The sequence below is a fragment of the Protomyctophum parallelum genome, assembly GCF_964188405.1.
Source record: "Protomyctophum parallelum genome assembly, chromosome: 11".
Classification (NCBI taxonomy): domain Eukaryota; kingdom Metazoa; phylum Chordata; class Actinopteri; order Myctophiformes; family Myctophidae; genus Protomyctophum; species Protomyctophum parallelum.
Window position 1 is genome coordinate 45,299,604 of NC_139707.1, and position 20,964 is coordinate 45,320,567.

Sequence of the window (20,964 nt, forward strand, 5' to 3'; positions counted from 1 at the left end):
GGAGGATTTAGCAGGTGTTGGGAATTGACCTAATCAGGCCTAGGCTGGGGTTGCTATGGTGATCAATTGGATCAACAGTGGTCCAGGGACCACCAGTGGTCATTTAAAAGATGGAGTTAGTAACCAAATGGACCCTTATTAACTCAAGAGTTACAATTATTGTTAATCAACTACATCAGGGGTTCCCAAACTTTTTTGACTTAGGTACCCCTTGGGGGGAAGATTCTCTTTTTTTTTTTTTTTTTTATTAACCCCCCCTCCCCCCCCCCCCCCCCCCCAAAACGATTAATCGATTAATCGTTAATATTGAATTATACAAATCGATTTTCATTTTGGACACATTTACACATCCCTACGTCATATAAGAACTGTCTTTCAGCAAGGAACAAATCAATTGCAGATATACAAGATCTGCAATTCTTTGAATAGCATGCAATGCTGTGTGTGTGTGTGTGTGTGTGTGTGTGTGTGTGTGTGTGTGTGTGTGTGTGTGTGTGTGTGTGTGTGTGTGTGTGTGTGTGTGTGTGTGTGTGTGTGTGTGTGTGTGTGTGTGCGTGTGCGTGGTCAAATTCAGGGCAAGCAAGGACACAACACAGGGCATCAGTAGACTGGTCTATTCCTCTCAGTTCAGGGAATAATTCCCAATTTAACATTTTTTTACACAGGAGAGCAGATGGCTCTCCACTGCCCGGTCTCTCCACTGTCTTGAGTGTTTGTTTGTACCTGTATATCAGTGAGTGACAAAGGGTTGTGTATAGTTGTCTGTAGGTTTGTATCATTTATGTTGTTCTGTAAAAGTGGTGGTATTTTGTGTGTGTGTGTGTGTGTGTGTGTGTGTGTGTGTGTGTGTGTGTGTGTGTGTGTGTGTGTGTGTGTGTGTGTGTGTGTGTGTGTGTGTGTGTGTGTGTGTGTGTGTGTGTGTGTGTGTGTGTGTGTGTGTGTGTGTGTGTGTGTGTGTGTGTGTGTGTGTGTGTGTGTGTGTGTGTGTGCCTCGAGAGTTTCTGCTATCTGCGTGCTGGTTGTGGTGGGCCGGTTTGGGCCAAATTCACGCGAAAATGACCGGGCCGAATTTTGGTCCCGGTCCCAGCCCTGTCCTGTTGTGCCCGTGATCAAGTCCATGATGCACAACAGGTGCGCAGCCACGCCCAGCTCTGAGTCCAGTTCTAGTTTGACTCAGGCCAGGTGTGTGACTGCTTAACCCCTTTTGGTGTTTTAAACATTATGTTATATAATTTAGCTATTGAGAAATAGCAGATCTACAAGCTCGTAGCGCGCCACCGAGTGGCGCGCTACGAGCTTGTAGGTCTGCTATTTTTTGAAGAAACCGTGAAAATATTTATTTCGGAAAACTTGGAGGATTTAGAAGATTCTTTTTTTTTTAAATTTTGAGGTCAGGCCTATCAGTCATCCTCCATCTCACACTGTCATTTTTGGGCGTCCTTGACATGATAAATGTGTGACAACCACTGCTCTCTAAAGACACCCATCGCCTCGTTCCCCCGTGCATTCGGAGAGCAGCTCTTTTGTTTCTGTCTCTCTCTCGGAAGTTCCCCTGCGTTGTTTATCCCTTTAATACCACACAAACCTGAGTGTTACGTCAGCCACGCTTTGCTGGCTTGACGGCAAGCCTTCCTGCCTCGTTGGCGACATGTTGGTATCAAATAATCCATCCAACCACTCCATAACCTCTTCAAACAGGGAGAGGTGTGTGTGTGTGTGTGTGTGTGTGTGTGTGTGTGTGTGTGTGTATAATATATATATATATATATATATATATATATATATATATATATATATATATATATATATATATATATATACACATGCCCAACTCCCCTGGCTTGTCAAATTCAGATTTATGGACCTCGTTTTGATTACTTGCGTCTCCATTTCACTCCAAGATTGATGGCAGTTGTGGCGCTAATCTTACATTAAAGTGCGTAAAGAACATGCAATTTTTTTCACCCTCCGGAGGATCAGAATTGTTACGGCGCAGGCATAAATCAAATCTTTGCGTACATGCAAATACAAACATCCTCATTTAATGATGACATAGGTGTTATTGGATTTGCAGTGAGCTTGCCAGGCTTATGTTTATGTGAATATAACACAATCATGGATTTGTCTTAGAAAGAGGCTTTGGTTATGAACTAGATTTCAGGCCCTCTCTCTCTCCGAGCCTGGCTGCCTGGAGTGCTATACAGTACAGTACTGTGTCCATGATGTAAGAACTACTTTAACCCATTTAGACCTGACGACGGAATTTAAAAAATTAATCTTTTTCTGAATCTGAAAAACCTCATGTTTCTGTATCAGTGGTTCTCAATATTTCATGTCAAGGACCCCCAATAATTATATCTGAAAATATGTTGTTTCAGGGACCCCTCCAGAAGCACAGATTTGAGTTAAAAACTGAAACTCTGGAAGAATATATTATTCAAAGATTTGAGGCACATTTTCACGATTCTTCAAAAATAGCAGACCTACAAGCTCGTAGCGCGCCACTCGGTGGCGTGCTACGAGCTTGTAGGTCTGCTATTTTTCAATAGCTAAAGCATAACATAATGCTAACACCAAAAGGGGTACCCGCCCCAAAATGGGTTAATTGCATTTTGTGGCACAGCACTCGATCCGTTCTCCCCCAAAAAAAATGTATTTCCGCCACGAAATGTTCTGCAGATAAGGCTTTACAAAGGTGCCCATTCTCATTTCTCTTTTTTGGGAAAGACGGTGAGCCAAGTGTGTGAGTGTTTCATTAACAGTGAGAGGGGGAGAGAGTGTGTCATGTGCCGTGCGCTCGTGTGCGTTTGTGTGTGTGTGTTTGCGCACACGCGTGTGTGCATGTGTGAGGGTGCGTGTGTGTGTGTGTTTGTGTGAGGGCATGCTTTTGTACGGGATGCACGCATATGCCTCAATTACATACACTTTGTGTGTGTATGCGTGCGTGTTGTTCAATTGCATCAGGTCTCTCTCGGGCGGAAACCTTGTATGTCCAAAACGCATATCCTCGCGTCACATTTTGAGCTCATACTATACATCTGCTGCTTATAATGCTTTTATGCTAGTGTATATGATCAAGTACAATATGGAGTTCATTTACAAAAAAAGTGTGTCTGTGTCTTGTCCGTGGCAAATGTTTTGATTTTCTGTTTTACACACCATATAAATATGGTTCTTATTTTGATCAAAAGACCCAATTACTGAATGTCGACGTCCCCAGCTTTTCTACAGAATATGTATGACACGACATCATGTACGGGACATCACATCACGAGTCAAATATTTGTGGCTGTCAAATATTTTCTTTGCGAGGACCACCATATTTCAAAAAAATAGCAGATCTACAAGCTCGTAGCACGGCACCGAGTGCCGTGCTACAAGCTTGTAGATCTGCTATTTTCATGTCCCATGTGGTTCCATTTGTACACAAATTACAGAGTTACACAGACCTGTTATTATGGACATTCAGAGCTATAGTTCTTTGTGTTTCTGGTAATATTATTATTGTCCCACTCATTGTATATGAGATGCCTGAAGAAGGTCTTTGACCAACACTTTGCTTAACACATTCTGACCTGAGATCAGATTCATATGAGGTTTCCACTGGACACACATTGGTCTGATTGACCCATTCTGACCTGAGATCAGATTTAAAAAAATGTCAGTCGTTCTTTGATTAAAAAAAAAATAGCAGACCTACAAGCTCGTATCGCGCCACTCGGTGGCGCGATATGAGCTTGTAGATCTGCTATTTTTCAATAGCTAAAGCATAACATGATGCCAACACCAAAATGGGTTCCCGCATAGAATGGGTTAATATACTGTAAGTGTTCATATTGCAAGTGCAGACGGTGTGCGGGTCTTTGTGCACTTGTTGCACATTATACTTTGTTGCCTATATCAGGGGTTCTCAACCCGTGGGTCGCAACCCCTCGGGGGTCCCCACATTATTTTGGGGTGTCCCCACATTATTAAAAAAATGGAAATGAAGAGTTTACATAATAGTACACACAGTACATGCATAAACGTTCCTTAATGATTATAATATCTGGTTTCAGTATTCATTTATGATATATTTTCTCTATTATTAATAAGGTTATTTTTGCAGTCAGTTTGTATTGGGGGTGGGTTGGGGGTCGCGGGACGGGGCCAAAGCATTTCCGGGGGTCCCCAGCAGCCAAAAACTTTGAGAACCCCTGTCCTATACATCACAGTGTGTCCGTGGCAAAATTGGAATTTTGACAAAATAACGTCCACCACAACACAAGCCATATATAATAGCGAATGACCCCTGGCCTGTCTCTCTCTCTATAACACCCCCCCCCCCCTCCCTTCCCCCCCACCCCATCCCATCCCAATCCCCCCCCAAAACCCACACCTGAGCAGATCCGTTCGAGGCGTTCATCATCTTCTCCATCCGCCACGAGATAAGACGGATCGACCTGCACAAGCGTGACTACAGCCTGCTGGTGCCCGGCCTGAGGAACACCATCGCCCTGGACTTCCACTTCAACCGCAGCCTGCTGTACTGGACGGACGTGGTGGAGGATAAGATCTACCGGGGGAGGCTCTCCGAGTCTGGAGGTAAACATACTGCAACACACAGTACATGATACGCAGCGCTACGCTGCGCTATGCTACGTAGCCAGTGGTGGAGGATAAGATATACCGCGGGAGGCTCTCCGAGTCTGGAGGTAAACATACTGCAACACACAGTACATGATACGCAGCGCTACGCTACGGTATGCTACGTAGCCAGTGGTGGAGGATAAGATATACCGCGGGAGGCTCTCCGAGTCTGGAGGTAAACATACTGCAACACACAGTACATGATACGCAACGCTATGCTATGCTATGCTACGCTACGTAGCCAGTGGTGGAGGATAAGATCTACCGCGGGCGGCTCTCCGAGTCTGGAGGTAACATATAGTAACATACAGTACATGATATGCAACGCTACGCTACGCTATCATACATGAACCACTTCAGCCCTATTTAAAGGAGAATGTCATACTAGAAAGCTTTCTTACCTTTATGTGTAGTTGTTACGTCCAGGTGTTATTTTGGGCAAAAGTGCATTATTGGCTATTTCCCCTAATATAAGCCCTATATGGGTTTTTGTGCCAATTTGCTTATTTCCATCGAAACAAGTAGTAAAGTTTGCCGCTCGGGATAATATTTACATTATGAAGAGAGGATATATATATATATATATATATATATATAGCGATGTGAAACAATCGCTGTGTGTCACAAATGACCTCTGAACTTTGGATGGTGATGTACAGTAAATGGAGAGGAGTGCTAACTTACCATAGCTGGTGGTGACGGAGGCATTAGCAACCGCATATATATACCTAGCAAATAACGTTGCAGATCTGCAAGCTAGCTCACAACACATGACTATGAGACATGACTATGAGTTTTCAGCTTTTTTCAAAGGATGCTTTTTTTTAATACATTCTGACCTGAGATCAGATTCATAACGAGGTTTCCACTGGACACACACTGGTCTGATGAACCCATTCTGACCTGAGATCAGATTCTAAAAAATGTCAGTCGTTTCAAGAAATAGCAGACCTACAAGCTCGTATCGCGCCACTCGGTGGCGCGATATGAGCTTGTAGATCTGCTATTTTTCAATAGCTAAAGCATAACATGATGCCAACACCAAAATGGGTGCCCGTTCAGAATGGGTTAATACATTTTAGACATAATAACTTGAATGTGAAACGGGACATTCTGCATTATTATGAGTACGTTTTTCTTTTGGTACTTTATGTGACCCAGTTTGAACGGTCAGGAACCACTTGTTCTACAACACCAGCTGCCGGTCTGATGCCGTGAGCCGGTTCTGTTCCGTCTCATATCCCTCCCTAGGTTTACCCCATGCTGCTCCAGGGACCACAAAGTCCACAACGGCATGCTCTCTCTGTATTCGCCTTCAGAGGATGAGGATTTGGACTTTCTTTCTTTCTCGCCAGTGCATCCGCGCAGGCTGTAAATATGCGCGTTCCTTCATGGCCCCCCTCCGGACTCATATATGGAAGCTCTCTCTCAGTCTCTCTCCACCTCATCTTTCTCCCCTCTGTGAGATAAACACAACAGCTCCATAGTCACATCCGCGGATAATTGTAAACAGCTGGATTAGAGACAGTGAGGGAAAAGCTTTTTTTCTTTTTTCCCTACCACGGTTAATGGAACACAGCAGAAAGCAATCTCCTTTTATGTCAAAGTCTTCTCCTCCCAGAGTTCACTCTGAGCCTTTCTGTTTGTCTGTTTTTTATGGGGACAAACAGAAAGATGCTCGCTTGGCTCTCTGAACAGACAACAATAAACACACTTTGACCTGAGATCAGATTAAAAAAAAAAAATCTTATACATCCGTTTTCTGAAAAAAGCTATGTTTCTATGTCGGTCGTTCTTCGATAAAAAAAAAAATAGCAGACCTACAAGCTCGTAGCGCGCCACTCGGTGGCGCGCTATGAGCTTGTAGATCTGCTATTTTTCAATAGCTATAAAGCATAACATGATGCTAACACCAAAATGGGTTCACAGCGCCCAAAATGGGATAAACACATTTGGTTCGGGTCGGGATCCGGAGGAACCGGATCAAACATCACATTTGGAAGCCATTTTTCTCTTTTTTTTACATAATTATATCTCACGATTTTTGTTAGACGGCCCTCGATTCGCTGTCCAGTCGCTAGTCGCGATACATTTATTCTAATACCTCCCGTTGTTGTCGACGGCATGGAGAGTGGTTTGGCTCCATCTAGCTGTTCCAGCCACATCCGGAACAACATCAGGTCCATCGGTTAAAGTGCTCCGTTGCTATAGAGCACCGAAGTCTGACGTCACTTTCAGTAGAGGGCGTCAGTCCCCAGGTTCATGTATTTGTTTAGTTGCATTGAAATCGCCATAGGGGGATTTTTAGATTGCTTCATATAAGAACTGTGTTTGAAAAATAAACATGTCATCCCGGCCGCTTCACTCATATGGATATGAAGAATCAACTGACTGAGAGAAAACGCTAATGTTACTGCTACTGAATTAGTTACATTTTCTCTAGAAGCAGACTGTATCATATATGAGTGACTGACTGTCGCAAACGATACAGAGACACCTCCCTGACAATAACGCCGAGACAGCTTGTTTATTTTTGGACCACAACAAAACGATTTTAAGATGAGCCCATGTTATTCTCCATAGAGAAATTACTTCCGCGAACCAGGGGAATCGAAGGGATGAGCGAGTTACGTCAGGACTTCGGTGCTCTATAATAAATCGACTGGGCGCTATACTTTAATGGATTAAATAACAAGGTGTTGAAAGGGAATCGTTAAGGAACTGGAATCCCAACGTTAGTCTTGGTGTAATTAGTAACAGTAATTGGCACCTGAGGAAGCATTAAGCGTCACTGCATCAATAAAGCAAGTCGTGTTGCATTTGAGGAGTGTGCTTCTATTGAAAGTCACGTTTTGTATATTATTTAGTAAATTAGCCTGTTGTAGGGTTGGGACCATATGAAAATGAATAGCGATTAGCCGTAGTATTGCGAAAAATCTAAATATGGCTAAAATGGTTAGGTTAGGGATTGAGGTTTCAGGATCAATAGTATGTCGGAAACTAAAGCCTGTACCCCCACAGGGCAGCACACCTAAACCCAACCTTAATCCATTCGGACCAATGCTATGTCTAACCAATGCTATGTCTAACCAAAGTATGGCTCCCCTTTTTTCTGTGTTTTCCCCAGGCGTGTCTGGCATCGAGGTGGTGGTCCAGCACGGCCTGGCCACCCCCGAGGGCCTGGCCGTGGACTGGATCACCGGCAAGCTGTACTGGATCGACTCCAACCTGGACCAGATCGAGGTGGCCATGTTGAACGGGGACCTGCGCGCCACGCTCATCGCCGGGGGCATGGAGCACCCGCGGGCCATCGCTCTGGACCCGGGCCAAGGGTACGTATACTGGGGCTTTATACCCGCTTTATACCCCCCGGGCCATCGCTCTGGACCCGGGCCAAGGGTACGTATACTGGGGCTTACTAGTTGACTAGTTTACTAGTTGACTAGTCGACTAGTTGTTTAACTACTCTGTACAAACTATAATCTAGCGTTCTAGATGATCTTGAGGGCTACACTTTTTTTTCATATCAACTAGTCAACTAGTAACTAGGTCAACTAGTGGATCTACTAGTCGACTAGTTGAATAGTCGACTAGTATAAAGCGTCGCAGTCCCGCCCCCTTTCATGACGACGCCAGGCCCAGGAAATGAATCCCAATGCATTTTTCTCATAGACATTTCATAAAGTATTTATTCAAAGACCTTTTAAGCGTTGTACGAAGCCAACTCTAGTCATGACAAATCATGACAACAAACAATATTTTGGACCAAATAAATAATTACAAAGAAGAAAAAACAACCAAAAAATGCCTTTCTAATTATTTGTTTGGCCCGAAAAATTGTGTTTGTTGTCATGATTTGTCACGACAAGAGTTGGCTTTGTCCGCGGCGTATAAACGTCTTTAAATAAATACTTCCTGAAATGTCTATGAGGGAAATGAACGGAGAATCATTTCCTGGGCCCTGGTGGTAGGGGGCGGGACTGCGACGCACACACACACACACACACACACACACACACACACACTTACACACAGACAAGAGACAATGCAGCCCGCCACACCGTAGCCCCCGCCTCGCCTCGCGGCGTCCATCCATCACGCTCTTAGATTATTGGAATAAAGTAAAATAACAACCCCCCTTGTATTCTCCACTTCCTCATCTGCCTTGATGTATGAAGATGTCTGCTGTGTTAGGGTCCATTAAGGCTGCAGATATGGAATACATCAATAACCCATGTTGTGCGGGAACCCCTTTTTGGTGTCAGAATTATGCTATACTTTAAAGCTATTGAAAAATAGCAGATCTACAAGCTCATAGCGCGCCACCGAGTGGCGCGCTACGAGCTTGTAGGTCTGCTATTTTTTGAAAAATCGAAGAACGACTTGACACAGAAACATAGCTTTTTCAGAAAACTGTCAGGATTTAGAAGACATTTTTTTAGAATCTGATCTCAGGTCAGAATGGGATAACGTCCCCCCCTGGTCCTCGGCCTCAACGGTGACAAGTGACGTAGCTCTTCTCACCTCGCCTTGTCTCTCCTCTCCTTCGCCTCATATAGTTCTCATTTTATTTTATTATTTTTTCTTCTTTCTTTTTGTTTTTACTACACTCCTCTCTGCTGCTTCTCCGCCAATCTCCCCCCCCCCCCCCCACACGTCCTTGAAAAACAATCATGCAAAGGAAGTTGGGAAAATAAAAGCATAACATAAGTTTTGTGTTTTTTATTTGCTTCGTCGTCGTCGTGCCCCGCGGAAGTCTCCCAATAATATTAATATCCCCCGAGATAATATCTGCTTATTCTACCGAGACGTGCAGTGAGGATCGTCTGTGGACGATTTCATAATAACAAAATAATGTAATCACATTCATCCCGGGGGCAATATGCCAAATATATGGAGATCTCTGTACATGTGACCAAATTTGTCTGAGGGACTGCCATTGGAACTGGCCCACCAGTTTTGGAGACATGGCTTATAGAGTAATGTCTTGCAGAGAAACAGCGAGTTGAGAAAACAGGCTTGAAAGGTTCACTTGTGTGGTCTCTAACGTTACACCTATAGCTACATGTTTGGGCATTTATTTCATATTTACTTATTTCAGACATGCTCTAGTATGTGAAGAGTCTGCCTGTGCTATTAAATCCCCCCCCCCCCCCCCCCCCCCCCCCCCCCCCTGGGATTTACGCGATGGCAGTCTGTCAGTCAAATCTGGTCAGTCCTTTACCCTTTCATGCCCGGGTCCTTGATGTCATCAGTAAATGCCATATTGGCGTGCCTCCTCCTGTGCCCATAATATGGAGCTGACTGATTTGTTTGCATCTGATGACCATGACGACACATTGAGGTTTAGACGACACACTCCGTATGTGGGCGTAGCTGCATTGGGAACTCCCTTAAGACAGTTTTAATATATAAGATAGGGATTTGTCTTATTTTCCAACAAGCTCACAAAAGCGTTCCCCGACTCGTTGTGAGCTTAGACCGTCCTATTTCCGTTTCGTTTAGTTTCGTTCTGTGGATCATAAATGGCCTCGGTCTTCAGGCAACTATAAATAAAAAAAATACATGGCATGGATGCACCTGGGACGTATCCTCAGTGATGTATCCCGAGGTCAACGGGGTTTCGGGTCTCCCAACATCATACCCCTCACTCAGGCGACCCCAGCCGGGGTCGATCAAATCCCGACTTACGTCCCAGTAGCTCTACCCTCGATTAAGTCCATCAGGGAATGAGCAAGGCCACACAATCCGTTGCTCCGGAACTATACTCTGCCGGTATACTGGGAGATCCAAATTCTGGCACGGGGAAGGACTCTAGGCTCTGTGGGTTGACTCCTGACCGGGCCCCTCCTCCTACGTCTCACCAGGTCCACCCCTGCTCTCACCAGGCCCAGGACCATGTGCGTTTGCACCAGCCTCCCAGTACCAGGCACTGCATTCAGGGAGTGGTGGACTATAATGGCCCTCCTAAACAACTATAGTCATTCATAAAAGTCACAGAACTCACAGAACTCCTTCATGCTCCGAGGCTAGTACAGTAGTTACTGTACTTAATGGACTGTGGAACAGGCACATTTTGAACACCTGCCAGGCATTTCAATTAGCGCAGGCATCAAGAGCAAAGTATTGACATTGCTCATGTTGCATTTTGTGGTATATATATATATTATATATATATATATATATATAGTTACATGGCAGATGCTGTTAAGCGCTTTTACAACCTGGCATCCCTCGTCATTATAGGTAAAAAGGTTTAGGTGCTTTTGTGTCCTATACGATAAATGCACTGGTGTAAAGTACGTAACGATGTACTGTACATTTCCTCCACTGTGCAATTTTGACACATTTAAACCTTACTGGAGTATTTCCAGTTACTTTTACTTCTACTCCACTACATCTCGGAGGGAAATATTGTACTTTTTGCTCCACTACATTTATTTGAAAACTTTAGTTACTAGTTACTTTGTAGATTACTTTGTAGAAGGCTATATAGGGCTTAACCCATTCTGACCTGAGATCAGATTCATACGAGGTTTCCGCCGGACACACACTGGTCTGACGAACCCATTCTGACCTGAGATCAGATTCTAAAAAAATGTCAGTCGTTATTCGATTTTTCAAAAAATAGCAGACCTACAAGCTCGTAGCGCGCCACCGAGTGGCGCGCTATGAGCTTGTATATCTGCTATTTTTCAATAGCTAAAGCATAACATGATGCCGACACCAAAATGGGTGCCCGTTCAGAATGGGTTAAGTGGTTAAATGAAGCACAGTTACTCACTAGGATGAGAGCATTTTTCAACCACCAGGGCTTATGATTGCACTCAGTGTCCACAGTGTACCTCAGATTAAAAGCAGGAAAAAAAAAACAGACATTCCTAAAAAAAAATAATTAATTTAGCACTCTTTAAGAAATGAGTAATCTGCTCTTGCTCTCGGCCTCCTATAGTACTCTTTCACATTTAGGAGGATGACTGCATTTCATGGGCTGTTCAGAGTAGGATTAATGGGCGCTTTTGGTGCCTTAACCCATTCTGACCGGGCACCCATTTTGGTGTTGGCATCATGTTATGCTTTAGCTATTGAAAATTTTTTTGAAAAATCGAAGAACGACTGACATTTTTTAGAATCTGATCTCAGGTCAGAATGGGTTCATCAGGACCAGCGTGTGTCCGGCGGAAACCTCGTATGAATCTGATCTCAGGTCAGAATGGGTTAAGGCGGAATTCCATTCCCGGGCAATAATTCTAATCTAATTACTTGAATCCACTCAAAGGAGCAGAGCCATTGATCGGCTACGACCTGATCCAATGAATAAGGCTATTGATCCGGACAAGGATATTTCTTTCTAACACCCCGTTTCAATGTCGTCAGTGCGTGATTTAACCCATTCTGGGCGGGAGCCCCTTTTTGGTGTTATAGCATTACGATATGCTTTTGGCTATTGAAAAATAGCAGATCTACAAGGTCGTAGCGCGCCACCGAGTGGCGCGCTATGAGCTTGTAGGTCTGCTATTTTTTGTAAAAATCGTGAAAATGTGTCGCAAATCTTTGAATATATATATTTCAGAGCGAACGTTTTTAACTAAAATATTTGCTTTTGGGGGGTCCCTGGAACTACATATTTTGAGATGGGGGTCCAGCGTGGCCCAATAGAGATAATTCTGGGGGTCCTTGACATGAAAAGGGTTGAGCACCAACTGACACAGAAACATGGGTTTTTCAGAAAAATGTCAGGATGTAGAAGACATTTTTTAGAATCTGATCTCAGGTCAGAACGGGTTAAAATGTGCAGGCCCTCCGCTCCCTTCCGTCTCCCCCCCTCCCCAGACTTCGTGCGGACCAAAGTCGAGACAGTCAGGGGCCCGTATTTTCCGAGGGGGGGAGGGGGGACGCGATGATAGTCAGAGCAATGACCGTGTTCATTTCCAGGCCTCATTGAGCTGTGAAAAGTCATAAAAATAAAGCAGATGGCCTCCCCTGTTTTTGTGTTTTTTTTCCCCTTCCCCCAGCCCAATGTCACAGATGTTCTGAGCGCTATACACTATACCGGACCGCCCCGGTGCTGTTCTATCGCGACGGTTCGACACCGACGGAACGCGCTCTGTGTGTTTATGGGCTTTGCTTACACACCACATCGCCATGTACGCAATTATCCCATTCTGACCCGAGATCAGATTCATACGAAGGTTTCCACTGGACACACACTGGTCTGATGAACCCATTCTGACCTGAGATCAGATTCTAAAAATGTCACAGTCGTTCTTCGATTTTTCAAAAATAGCAGACCTACAAGCTCGTATCGCGCCACTCGGTGGCGCGATATGAGCTTGTAGATCTGCTATTTTTCAATAGCTAAAGCATAACATGATGCTGACACCAAAATGGGTGCCCGGTCAGAATGGGTTAAGTGCTGGCTTGTCTGTCGATGCGATCGCTGCTGACAGAACTGGCCGAGAGATGACTGGGTAGATTGTCCGTGGTTGGATATTAACATTGATTGTGACGTCTGTCTATAACAGCCCTTGGAGTTACATTTTTTATGAATTGTGGGGTAATACAGTTCTACTCTTCCATCCAAGTTTTACAGTTGTCATTAAAGCCATTTTGGACTGAGGTCGATTAAAGAAAAAAGGCTTCTAAATGAATAAATAAATCTGAAAAACCCATGTTTCTGACAGTGGTGCTCAACCTTTTTCATGTCAAGGACCCCCAGAATTATCTCTATTGGGCCACGGACCCCCTTTGTTTTATTACCGTAGTTTGTAAACCATTAATTTGCTATACTTTCAAGTCTCCTTTCCTCTGCATAATATGCATTTTTTTGTACATTTGTTGTCCGATTCATTTTAAAATTGTTGAAAAGATGATAAACGATTTCCGGTGCCACTTACAGCGCTTTAGTTTACGGTCGTCAAAATAGCTTCACTGCAGGAGTTTTTCACTAACCTTCGGAGAATCACCCGGTCTTGATTTGTAAATCCATTTCACGAAAATCTGTCTGTCATCGTGTCGAAAGATATTCCACCACTGCGAGCAACAACAACAAGTCACTGTACTGTACTGGCACACCCAAAATCACCATATATACGTAGAGTTAAAATGTGCGTGTGTGCTTGTGTGTGTGTTAGGTTGCGCACAGGTGGTGAAAAACAACCATGCTGTTTTCGTGCTCAGACGCACCCAGCCACCCACCCACCCACCCACACACATAGTCACTTAAGGAAGTGATTGCACCACTTCAAAAAAAGAAGTGATATTTGAATTAAGTGAAATCACTGAATATACCTTTTAACCGTTCGTGTTCTTGTTACAGGATCCTGTTCTGGACGGACTGGGACGCCACGTTCCCTCGCATCGAGGCGGCGTCGATGAGCGGCGGCGGCCGACACATCGTGTTTAAGGACATGGAGATCGGAGCCTGGCCGAACGGACTCACGCTGGATCACCTGGAGAAGAGGATCGTCTGGACCGACGCACGGTGCGCCATTAGGAGGCTAGCTATCATGTTGTGTGGACGCACGGTGCGCCATTAGGAGGCTAGCTATCATGTTGTGTGTTGTGTGGAGGCACGGTGCGCCATTAGGAGGCTAGCTATCATGTTGTGTGTTGTGTGGAGGCACGGTGCGCCATTAGGAGGCTAGCTATCATGTGTGTTGTGTGGAGGCACGGTGCGCCATTAGGAGTCTAGCTATCATGTTGTGTGTTGTGTGGACGCACGGTGCGCCATTAGGAGGCTAGCTATCATGTTGTGTGTTGTGTGGACGCACGGCGCGCCATTAGGAGGCTAGCTATCATGTTGTGTGTTGTGTGGACGCACGGCGCGCCATTAGGAGGCTAGCTATCATGTGTGTTGTGTGGACGCACGGTGTGCCATTAGGAGTCTAGCTATCATGTTGTGTGCAGAGCGCTAGACGCTTTTAAGCCTCAATTACCAAGTGTAAATCACTCCTGTCTCCGTCGTCTGGGATTCTGTTTTCAGCGAATAAAATATTGGACCTCCATTATCTTAATGGGTCTAAAACAACAGGAATTAACATGCCATGTTAAAGGACGACTTTGACCCCGTTTCATATAATGGGTCCTCACTAATGCTCATGATGAAATGGCGTCTCTGTCTGTGTCTCATAGAAGGGCTGTGGGCAGTTCAGAAACCGTCCTCCAGTGACATCATCAATGGGGAATACAAGCTAATAGAAACCGCAGGCTTTCTAGTCCTGAAAAGTTGCAATGCGAAAATGGTATCGTTCTCACGATAATGAGAATCTAAACATTTTTGTAAAAAAAAATCTTGTTTAAAAAAAGAATCTGCCTAATGATGACGTCACTGGAAGACGGTTTCTGAACTGCCCACAGCCGTCCTATGAGACACAGACTGAGTAGGAAAAAAATCGGGCCATTTTGTCATGATTATTAGTGAGGAGCTATTAAATGAAGATAGGTTGAAAAGTGGTGAAGTGGTCCTTTAACAAGAAAAGAATGGCTTCCATGTAGGCCGGTTTTCTGAACTGTCGACAGCTCCTCCTCTTGAGACACAGACCGAGTAGACAAAACTTTTACCACATTTATGATGATCATTACTGAGGATGCCTAAATTGTAAAACTCTAGTCGCAGGGTTCCCCCTAATTGTCCTCAAGGGCCATATTTTGACTAGGGTACCAGGCTGGGGGCCGAGTCGGCACGTGCAAGGTCAAGGTATTGCCCTGAACATTAATTTTCAGGGCCAAGACCCCATTTTGAAAAGGATACCCAGTTTGACATGCTCAAAATTCTTCCAGGGGCCACAAGGGGGAGCTCCGTGGGCCGCAAATGGCCCGCGGGCCGCCTTTTGGGGCCCGCGATTCGAATTAGAATCGCGATTCTCGTTATGAACGATTCAAAATCGATTCATAATTTCCAAAAATCATTTTTTTTTATTTTATTTTTTATTATTATTATTCTTTTATTTTTTTTTCTATCTTTTTATTTCTATTTCTGGTTAGTTACAGGAGTTTTCACTACATGGTGTTTATAATATGAAATGTAAGCTCACCCTAACCCTCACCCTTACAGTAAACATCATGTCTTCAGTCATTTTCAAGTTAATCACTTCAGTTGGCTGGAGTAGATTAGATTAGATTAGAATAGAGAATAGTTTATAGAGAATCGATTTTGAATTTAAAAAAAAATCGATTTTGAATCGAATCGTGACCCCAAGAACCGGAATCGAATCGAATCGTGGGACACCCAAAGATTCACAGCCCTATAGGCTACACCTAATCGACGTCTCTCCCGCCATCTCTCACCCACCCACAGCTCCGACGCCATCTTCTCGGCGCTCTACGACGGCAGCGGCGTCATCGAGATCCTGCGGGGACACGAGTACCTGTCGCACCCGTTCGCCGTGTCCCTGTTCGGGGGCAGCGTGTACTGGACCGACTGGAGGACCAACACGCTGGCCCGGGCCAACAAGTGGACCGGCCACAACGTCACCGTCATCCAGAAGACCAGCGCCCAGCCCTTCGACCTGCAGATCTTCCACCCCAGCCGGCAGCCCCAAGGTACGAACTAACTAACGCAGGTGATAATGATTCTATCTCAAATGTCGTCGTCGTCGTCCTTCGAGTGCCCTCGAGATCTGCGACACAAAAGCTGCTTCCACTGGTCTCTGTTGGTCATCGCCACACCAAGTTCACTCACAGTCAGTCCTGCAGTGGCGTGCACAGATAGACACTAGGGGGTGCTAGAGCACCCCCTGCTCTTTTGGCAATGTGCTAAAAAAAAAATAAAAAAAATCCCCTAATTTGTAGTGTGTGGACCATGTGGTGACATTGATCAAATCTTGATAAAAAAACGCTTATACTATATTATTTAGGCCCCCCAATCTAAAGCTATGTTTCTATGTCAGTGGTTCTTCGATTAAAATAAATAGCAGACCTACAAGCTCGTAGCGCGCCACTCGGTGGCGCGCTACGAGCTTGTAGATCTGCTATTTTTCAATAGCTAAAGCACCAAAATGGGTTCCCGCCCCAAAATGCGCTGCAAAAGGTGCCCTTTTTTCACTTGAGCACCTGCCCCTCTAAATGTCTGTGCACGCCACTCGCCACTCAGAACATCTGGAAATGTGAGAGGTCTTGTTCCTCCTGATGGGCACTAGGGTAGTCTCCACAGAAGAATATCCGAAATGACCTGGTCTTTTAGCTCTGTGGCAGTGTCCAGCAAAGCTGGAGTCTTCTTTTAGCCACAACAACTGAAATTACATCTCAAATGTATTGCGCTAGAAACTAGGAACTGCAACCAGTGGGTGACAGTCTAATGGTCTGTTAAAAATGCATTGTTTGACGACGTCATTAGCCTTAAACCAGACTCACTGGAAATGTGGAAGGTGCATTAGACAGACAAAACATTATTCATGTAAGAGTCCTGGTCAATTACTTGGAATAGACTTTATCTTTATCTATAGCACGTCTCTGTGAAAAGACTGCATTCATAGAAATGACTCTAAAAATGACAACAACACAATGACAAACAAACCAAAAAGCTAACTTATTTTAAAACCTTGGGGCACAAGAAGAGTTCGCCTCGCATAGCCAGCCAGACTATTATTATCACTGCGTGGATTATTATTATTATAATTTTTATATTTTCAATTCCAGATTGGCCTGGCTTTATACACCAGGCTAGTGAATCCTACTGTTGTGTATAGCCTATACGGATTAAACAACGGTTCCGTTGTTTAATAAGCACATAAAGTGTTTTTTTTTTTATTCTGGCTTTGATTCAAATTCTAACCCATTCTGACCGGGCACCCATTTTGGTGTCGGCATCATGTTATGCTTTAGCTATTGAAAAATAGCAGATCTACAAGCTCATAGCGCGCCACCGAGTGGCGCGCTACGAGCTTGTAGGTCTGCCATTTTTGAAAAATCGAAGAACGACTGACATTTTTACAATCTGATCTCGGGTCAGAATGGGTTAATCAGACCAGTGTGTGTCCCAGTGGAAACCTCGTATGAATCTGATCTCAGGTCAGAATGCACAGTCAGCTGCAGTCAATGCACTGTTGCGCTCTCTCCTATCGAGTGTCAACTGATGTGCAGCAAAAAAAAACAACAACAAACAAAGAGAAAGAAAAATCGATCGACGCATCGACGGCAAATGGCCGTGACATCGCCAAATGCACGAGTCGTTCGGAACCCTATAGTTTATAATACATTCTAGGCTACCTGAACACCACAGGATGATATTGTGTGTGTGTGAGGAGTGAGGATGCAGCAGTGTTGTTGGTGAGGGTAAAACAGGCTGTCCTGTACGTGTACGTGGCACACGTCGGAAGAGACAGAACGAGACGAGCATAATGGAATTAATTTCAGCTCTGTGGCTCTGGCCGCCTCGTCGGCACCGTCAATCACCACGGCGCGCCAGGGGGGGCACGCTGACAACGAGCAGGTGTCTGAGGGAGGGTGGAGGGGGTGTGGAGGGAGGGTGGAGGGAGGGTGGAGGGGGTGTGGAGGGAGGGTGGAGGGGGTGTGGAGGGAGGGTGGAGGGAGGGTGGAGGGAGGGTGGAGGGAGTGTGGAGTGTGGAGGGAGTGAGTGTGTAGGGTGGAGTGTGTAGGGTGCTCATGTGGGGAATTAGCTTGCATTAACTATCATTAGCTGTCACTGCATGTGTGGGTTTTTTTTTTCTACTTTTCCCACTACCCAAATCAGCCTAATTGGTTCATATCAATGAGAGAAACTTATTTTCCAAAACGAATAGACAAATTCCCTGTAGTGATGATGCACTTTATTTCAGAGAAAAAAACTGTCCATAGATACACAGCAGACATATATAAACGGTAAACAATAATCAGACAACAGCAGCCCAGACATAGCCTCCACCCATTTACACTCCATCAGAGCCCTGATCAATTAAAGTCATGCTAACATCGCCTCCAGTGTTGCTGGAAGCAACCCTGTGATCCCTGTTCATTGATCCCATAATTAACCCATTCTGACCTGAGATCAGATTCATACGTAGGTTTCCACTGGGACACACACACTGGTCTGATTAACCCATTCTGACCTGAGATCAGATTCTAAAAAATGTCAGTCGCTCTTCGATTTTTCAAAAATAGCAGACCTACAAGCTCGTAGCGCGCCACTCGGTGGCGCGCTATGAGCTTGTAGATCTGCTATTTTTAAATAGCTAAAGCATAACATGATGCTAACACCATCATGGGTGCCCGTTCAGAATGGTTTAATACATGCATGCTTTGACTCCCATCGGTCTGCACACAGAAATCTAAACATAACATTCAATCAATCAATACAGCATGAAATTATAATATTAATAATGATAACTGTCTCTTTATCATGGGTCTTCAACAGGGACCACTAGGCAGGTATAGTGCGGTCAAACAAGTCTATGAAGCCATCTATGAAATCAGTGTTGATTTCGTGGACTATAACTAGGACGAACAATGTTCGTCGAATACCTTTTTCCACTGAGGAAAACTAAATGGAAACTACATGAAAACTAAGCTACGATGACTACAACTATAAGACTAAATATATTGACAATTTCGGCAACAAATAATAACTAGGCTAAAATGTTAGGAAGGGACTATAGTGGACAAGAGATCCAGTATAAGTCATTTTACTCTTGGTTGCATGGTGAAAATAGCAGATCTACAAGCTCACAACGCGTCGCAGCGCGCCGCGTTGTGAGATCAACATTGTAGATCAACAGTGAAGAACCCTGTCCATGTCCTTGGCTGAGTATAAGAGCAGCAGGTAGCCGATTAGTATTTCCATTGTGAATTGTGAGCGGACATGTTGTCCAGTGATCAGAGTGGTTGGCGGTGCATGAAGATCCATGATCTACATGGGAGTCAGTGTAGTTTATGAAGAAGGGCTTCTAACCCTGGCTTTGGTTTATTCATTAACCCATTCTGACCTGAGATCAGATTCATACGAGGTTTCCACTGGACACACACTGGTCTGATGAACCCATTCTGACCTGAGATCAGATTCTAAAAAATGTCAGTCGCTCTTCGATTTTTCAAAAATAGCAGACCTACAAGCTCATAGCGCGCCACTCGGTGGCGCGCTATGAGCTTGTAGATCTGCTATTTTTCAATAGCTAAAGCATAACATGATGCTGACACCAAAATGGGTGCCCGTTCAGAATGTGTTAACCCATTTTGACCTGAGATCAGATTCAAAAAAAAAAATGTCTTCTACATCCTGACATTTCTGAAAAAGCTATGTTTCTATGTCAGTCGTTCTTCGATTTTTTCAAAAATAGCAGACCTACAAGCTCGTGCCACTCGGTGGCGCGCTATGAGCTTGTAGATCTGCTATTTTTCAATAGCTTAAAGCATAACATGATGCTGACACCAAAATGGGTTAACCCATTTTGACCTAGATTTTACAAAAGGCCTTCTAAATCCTGACAGTTTTCTGAAAAGAAAAAAAACATGTTTCTCAAACATGTTCATGTCAAAGAACCCTCAAAAATACATAGTATGGCCGCCGAGTTAAAACGTTCCTTTTGAATATATTCAAAGATTTAATTGCGCCACGCTTTAACGATTTTTTCAAAAACAGCAGATCTACAAGCTCATAGCCCATAGCGCGGCACTGAGTGCTATGCGCTTGTAGATCTGCTATTTTCTCCAATAGATAAAGTTTAAAATAATTTTTAAAACACCAAAAGGGGGTCCCCGCCCAGAATGGGTTAAAACAACACCTCCAACAAATGCGACATCTCTTCAGTTGAAACATGTTCTGAAGCCCAACCAGCCTTCATCTCATCTCAACGGTTCATCTCATCTCTCAGAGAATAGACCAACAATCTGTTCATGGAAAAAAAAAGAAAACCCCAAAAAAGATACAGTTTGCAGATAATCGTGCCTAAACAGAAGGCCCACACTCATAATTATTAACGCGTTTTGACCTGAGATCAGATTCTAAAAAAATGTCTTCTACATCCTGACAGTTTTCTGAAAAAGCTATGTTTCTATGCCAGTCGTTCTTCGATTTTTTCAAAAAATAGCAGACCTACAAGCTCGTAGCGCGCCACTCGGTGGCGCGCTACGAGCTTGTCGATCTGCTGTTTTTCCAATAGCTAAAGCATAACATCACGCTAACACCAAAAGGGGTTTTCCCCGCCCAAAATGGGTTAACCAGTTTCCATTTGATATGCAGATTAGCGTGCACACAAAGGCAATCCTGCCAAGACTTTAACAGCGTGAAATCTGTCTTCATTCAGCATTTCTTTTCCACCTCCTATCAATGGATTAATTCAAAGGGGGATTCCTAATTGTAATGCACATCTGACAAAATTAAATAATGGCGTTAATTGGTCT

At 44.2% G+C, this 20,964-nt stretch overlaps 1 protein-coding gene across 1 annotated transcript in view; it reads left to right on the plus strand.

The window, feature by feature from the left end:
- Nucleotides 1-20,964, plus strand: part of LOC310867033 (low-density lipoprotein receptor-related protein 1B-like) — a gene marked incomplete at its 5' end in the record, with an annotated part of 569,593 nt that overhangs the window by 252,668 nt on the left and 295,961 nt on the right. The window contains 4 exon segments of the mRNA XM_083776826.1: nucleotides 4,387-4,584; nucleotides 7,757-7,961; nucleotides 13,949-14,113; nucleotides 15,929-16,173. Of these exon segments, the coding sequence (XP_083632952.1) occupies nucleotides 4,387-4,584; nucleotides 7,757-7,961; nucleotides 13,949-14,113; nucleotides 15,929-16,173 (813 nt within the window).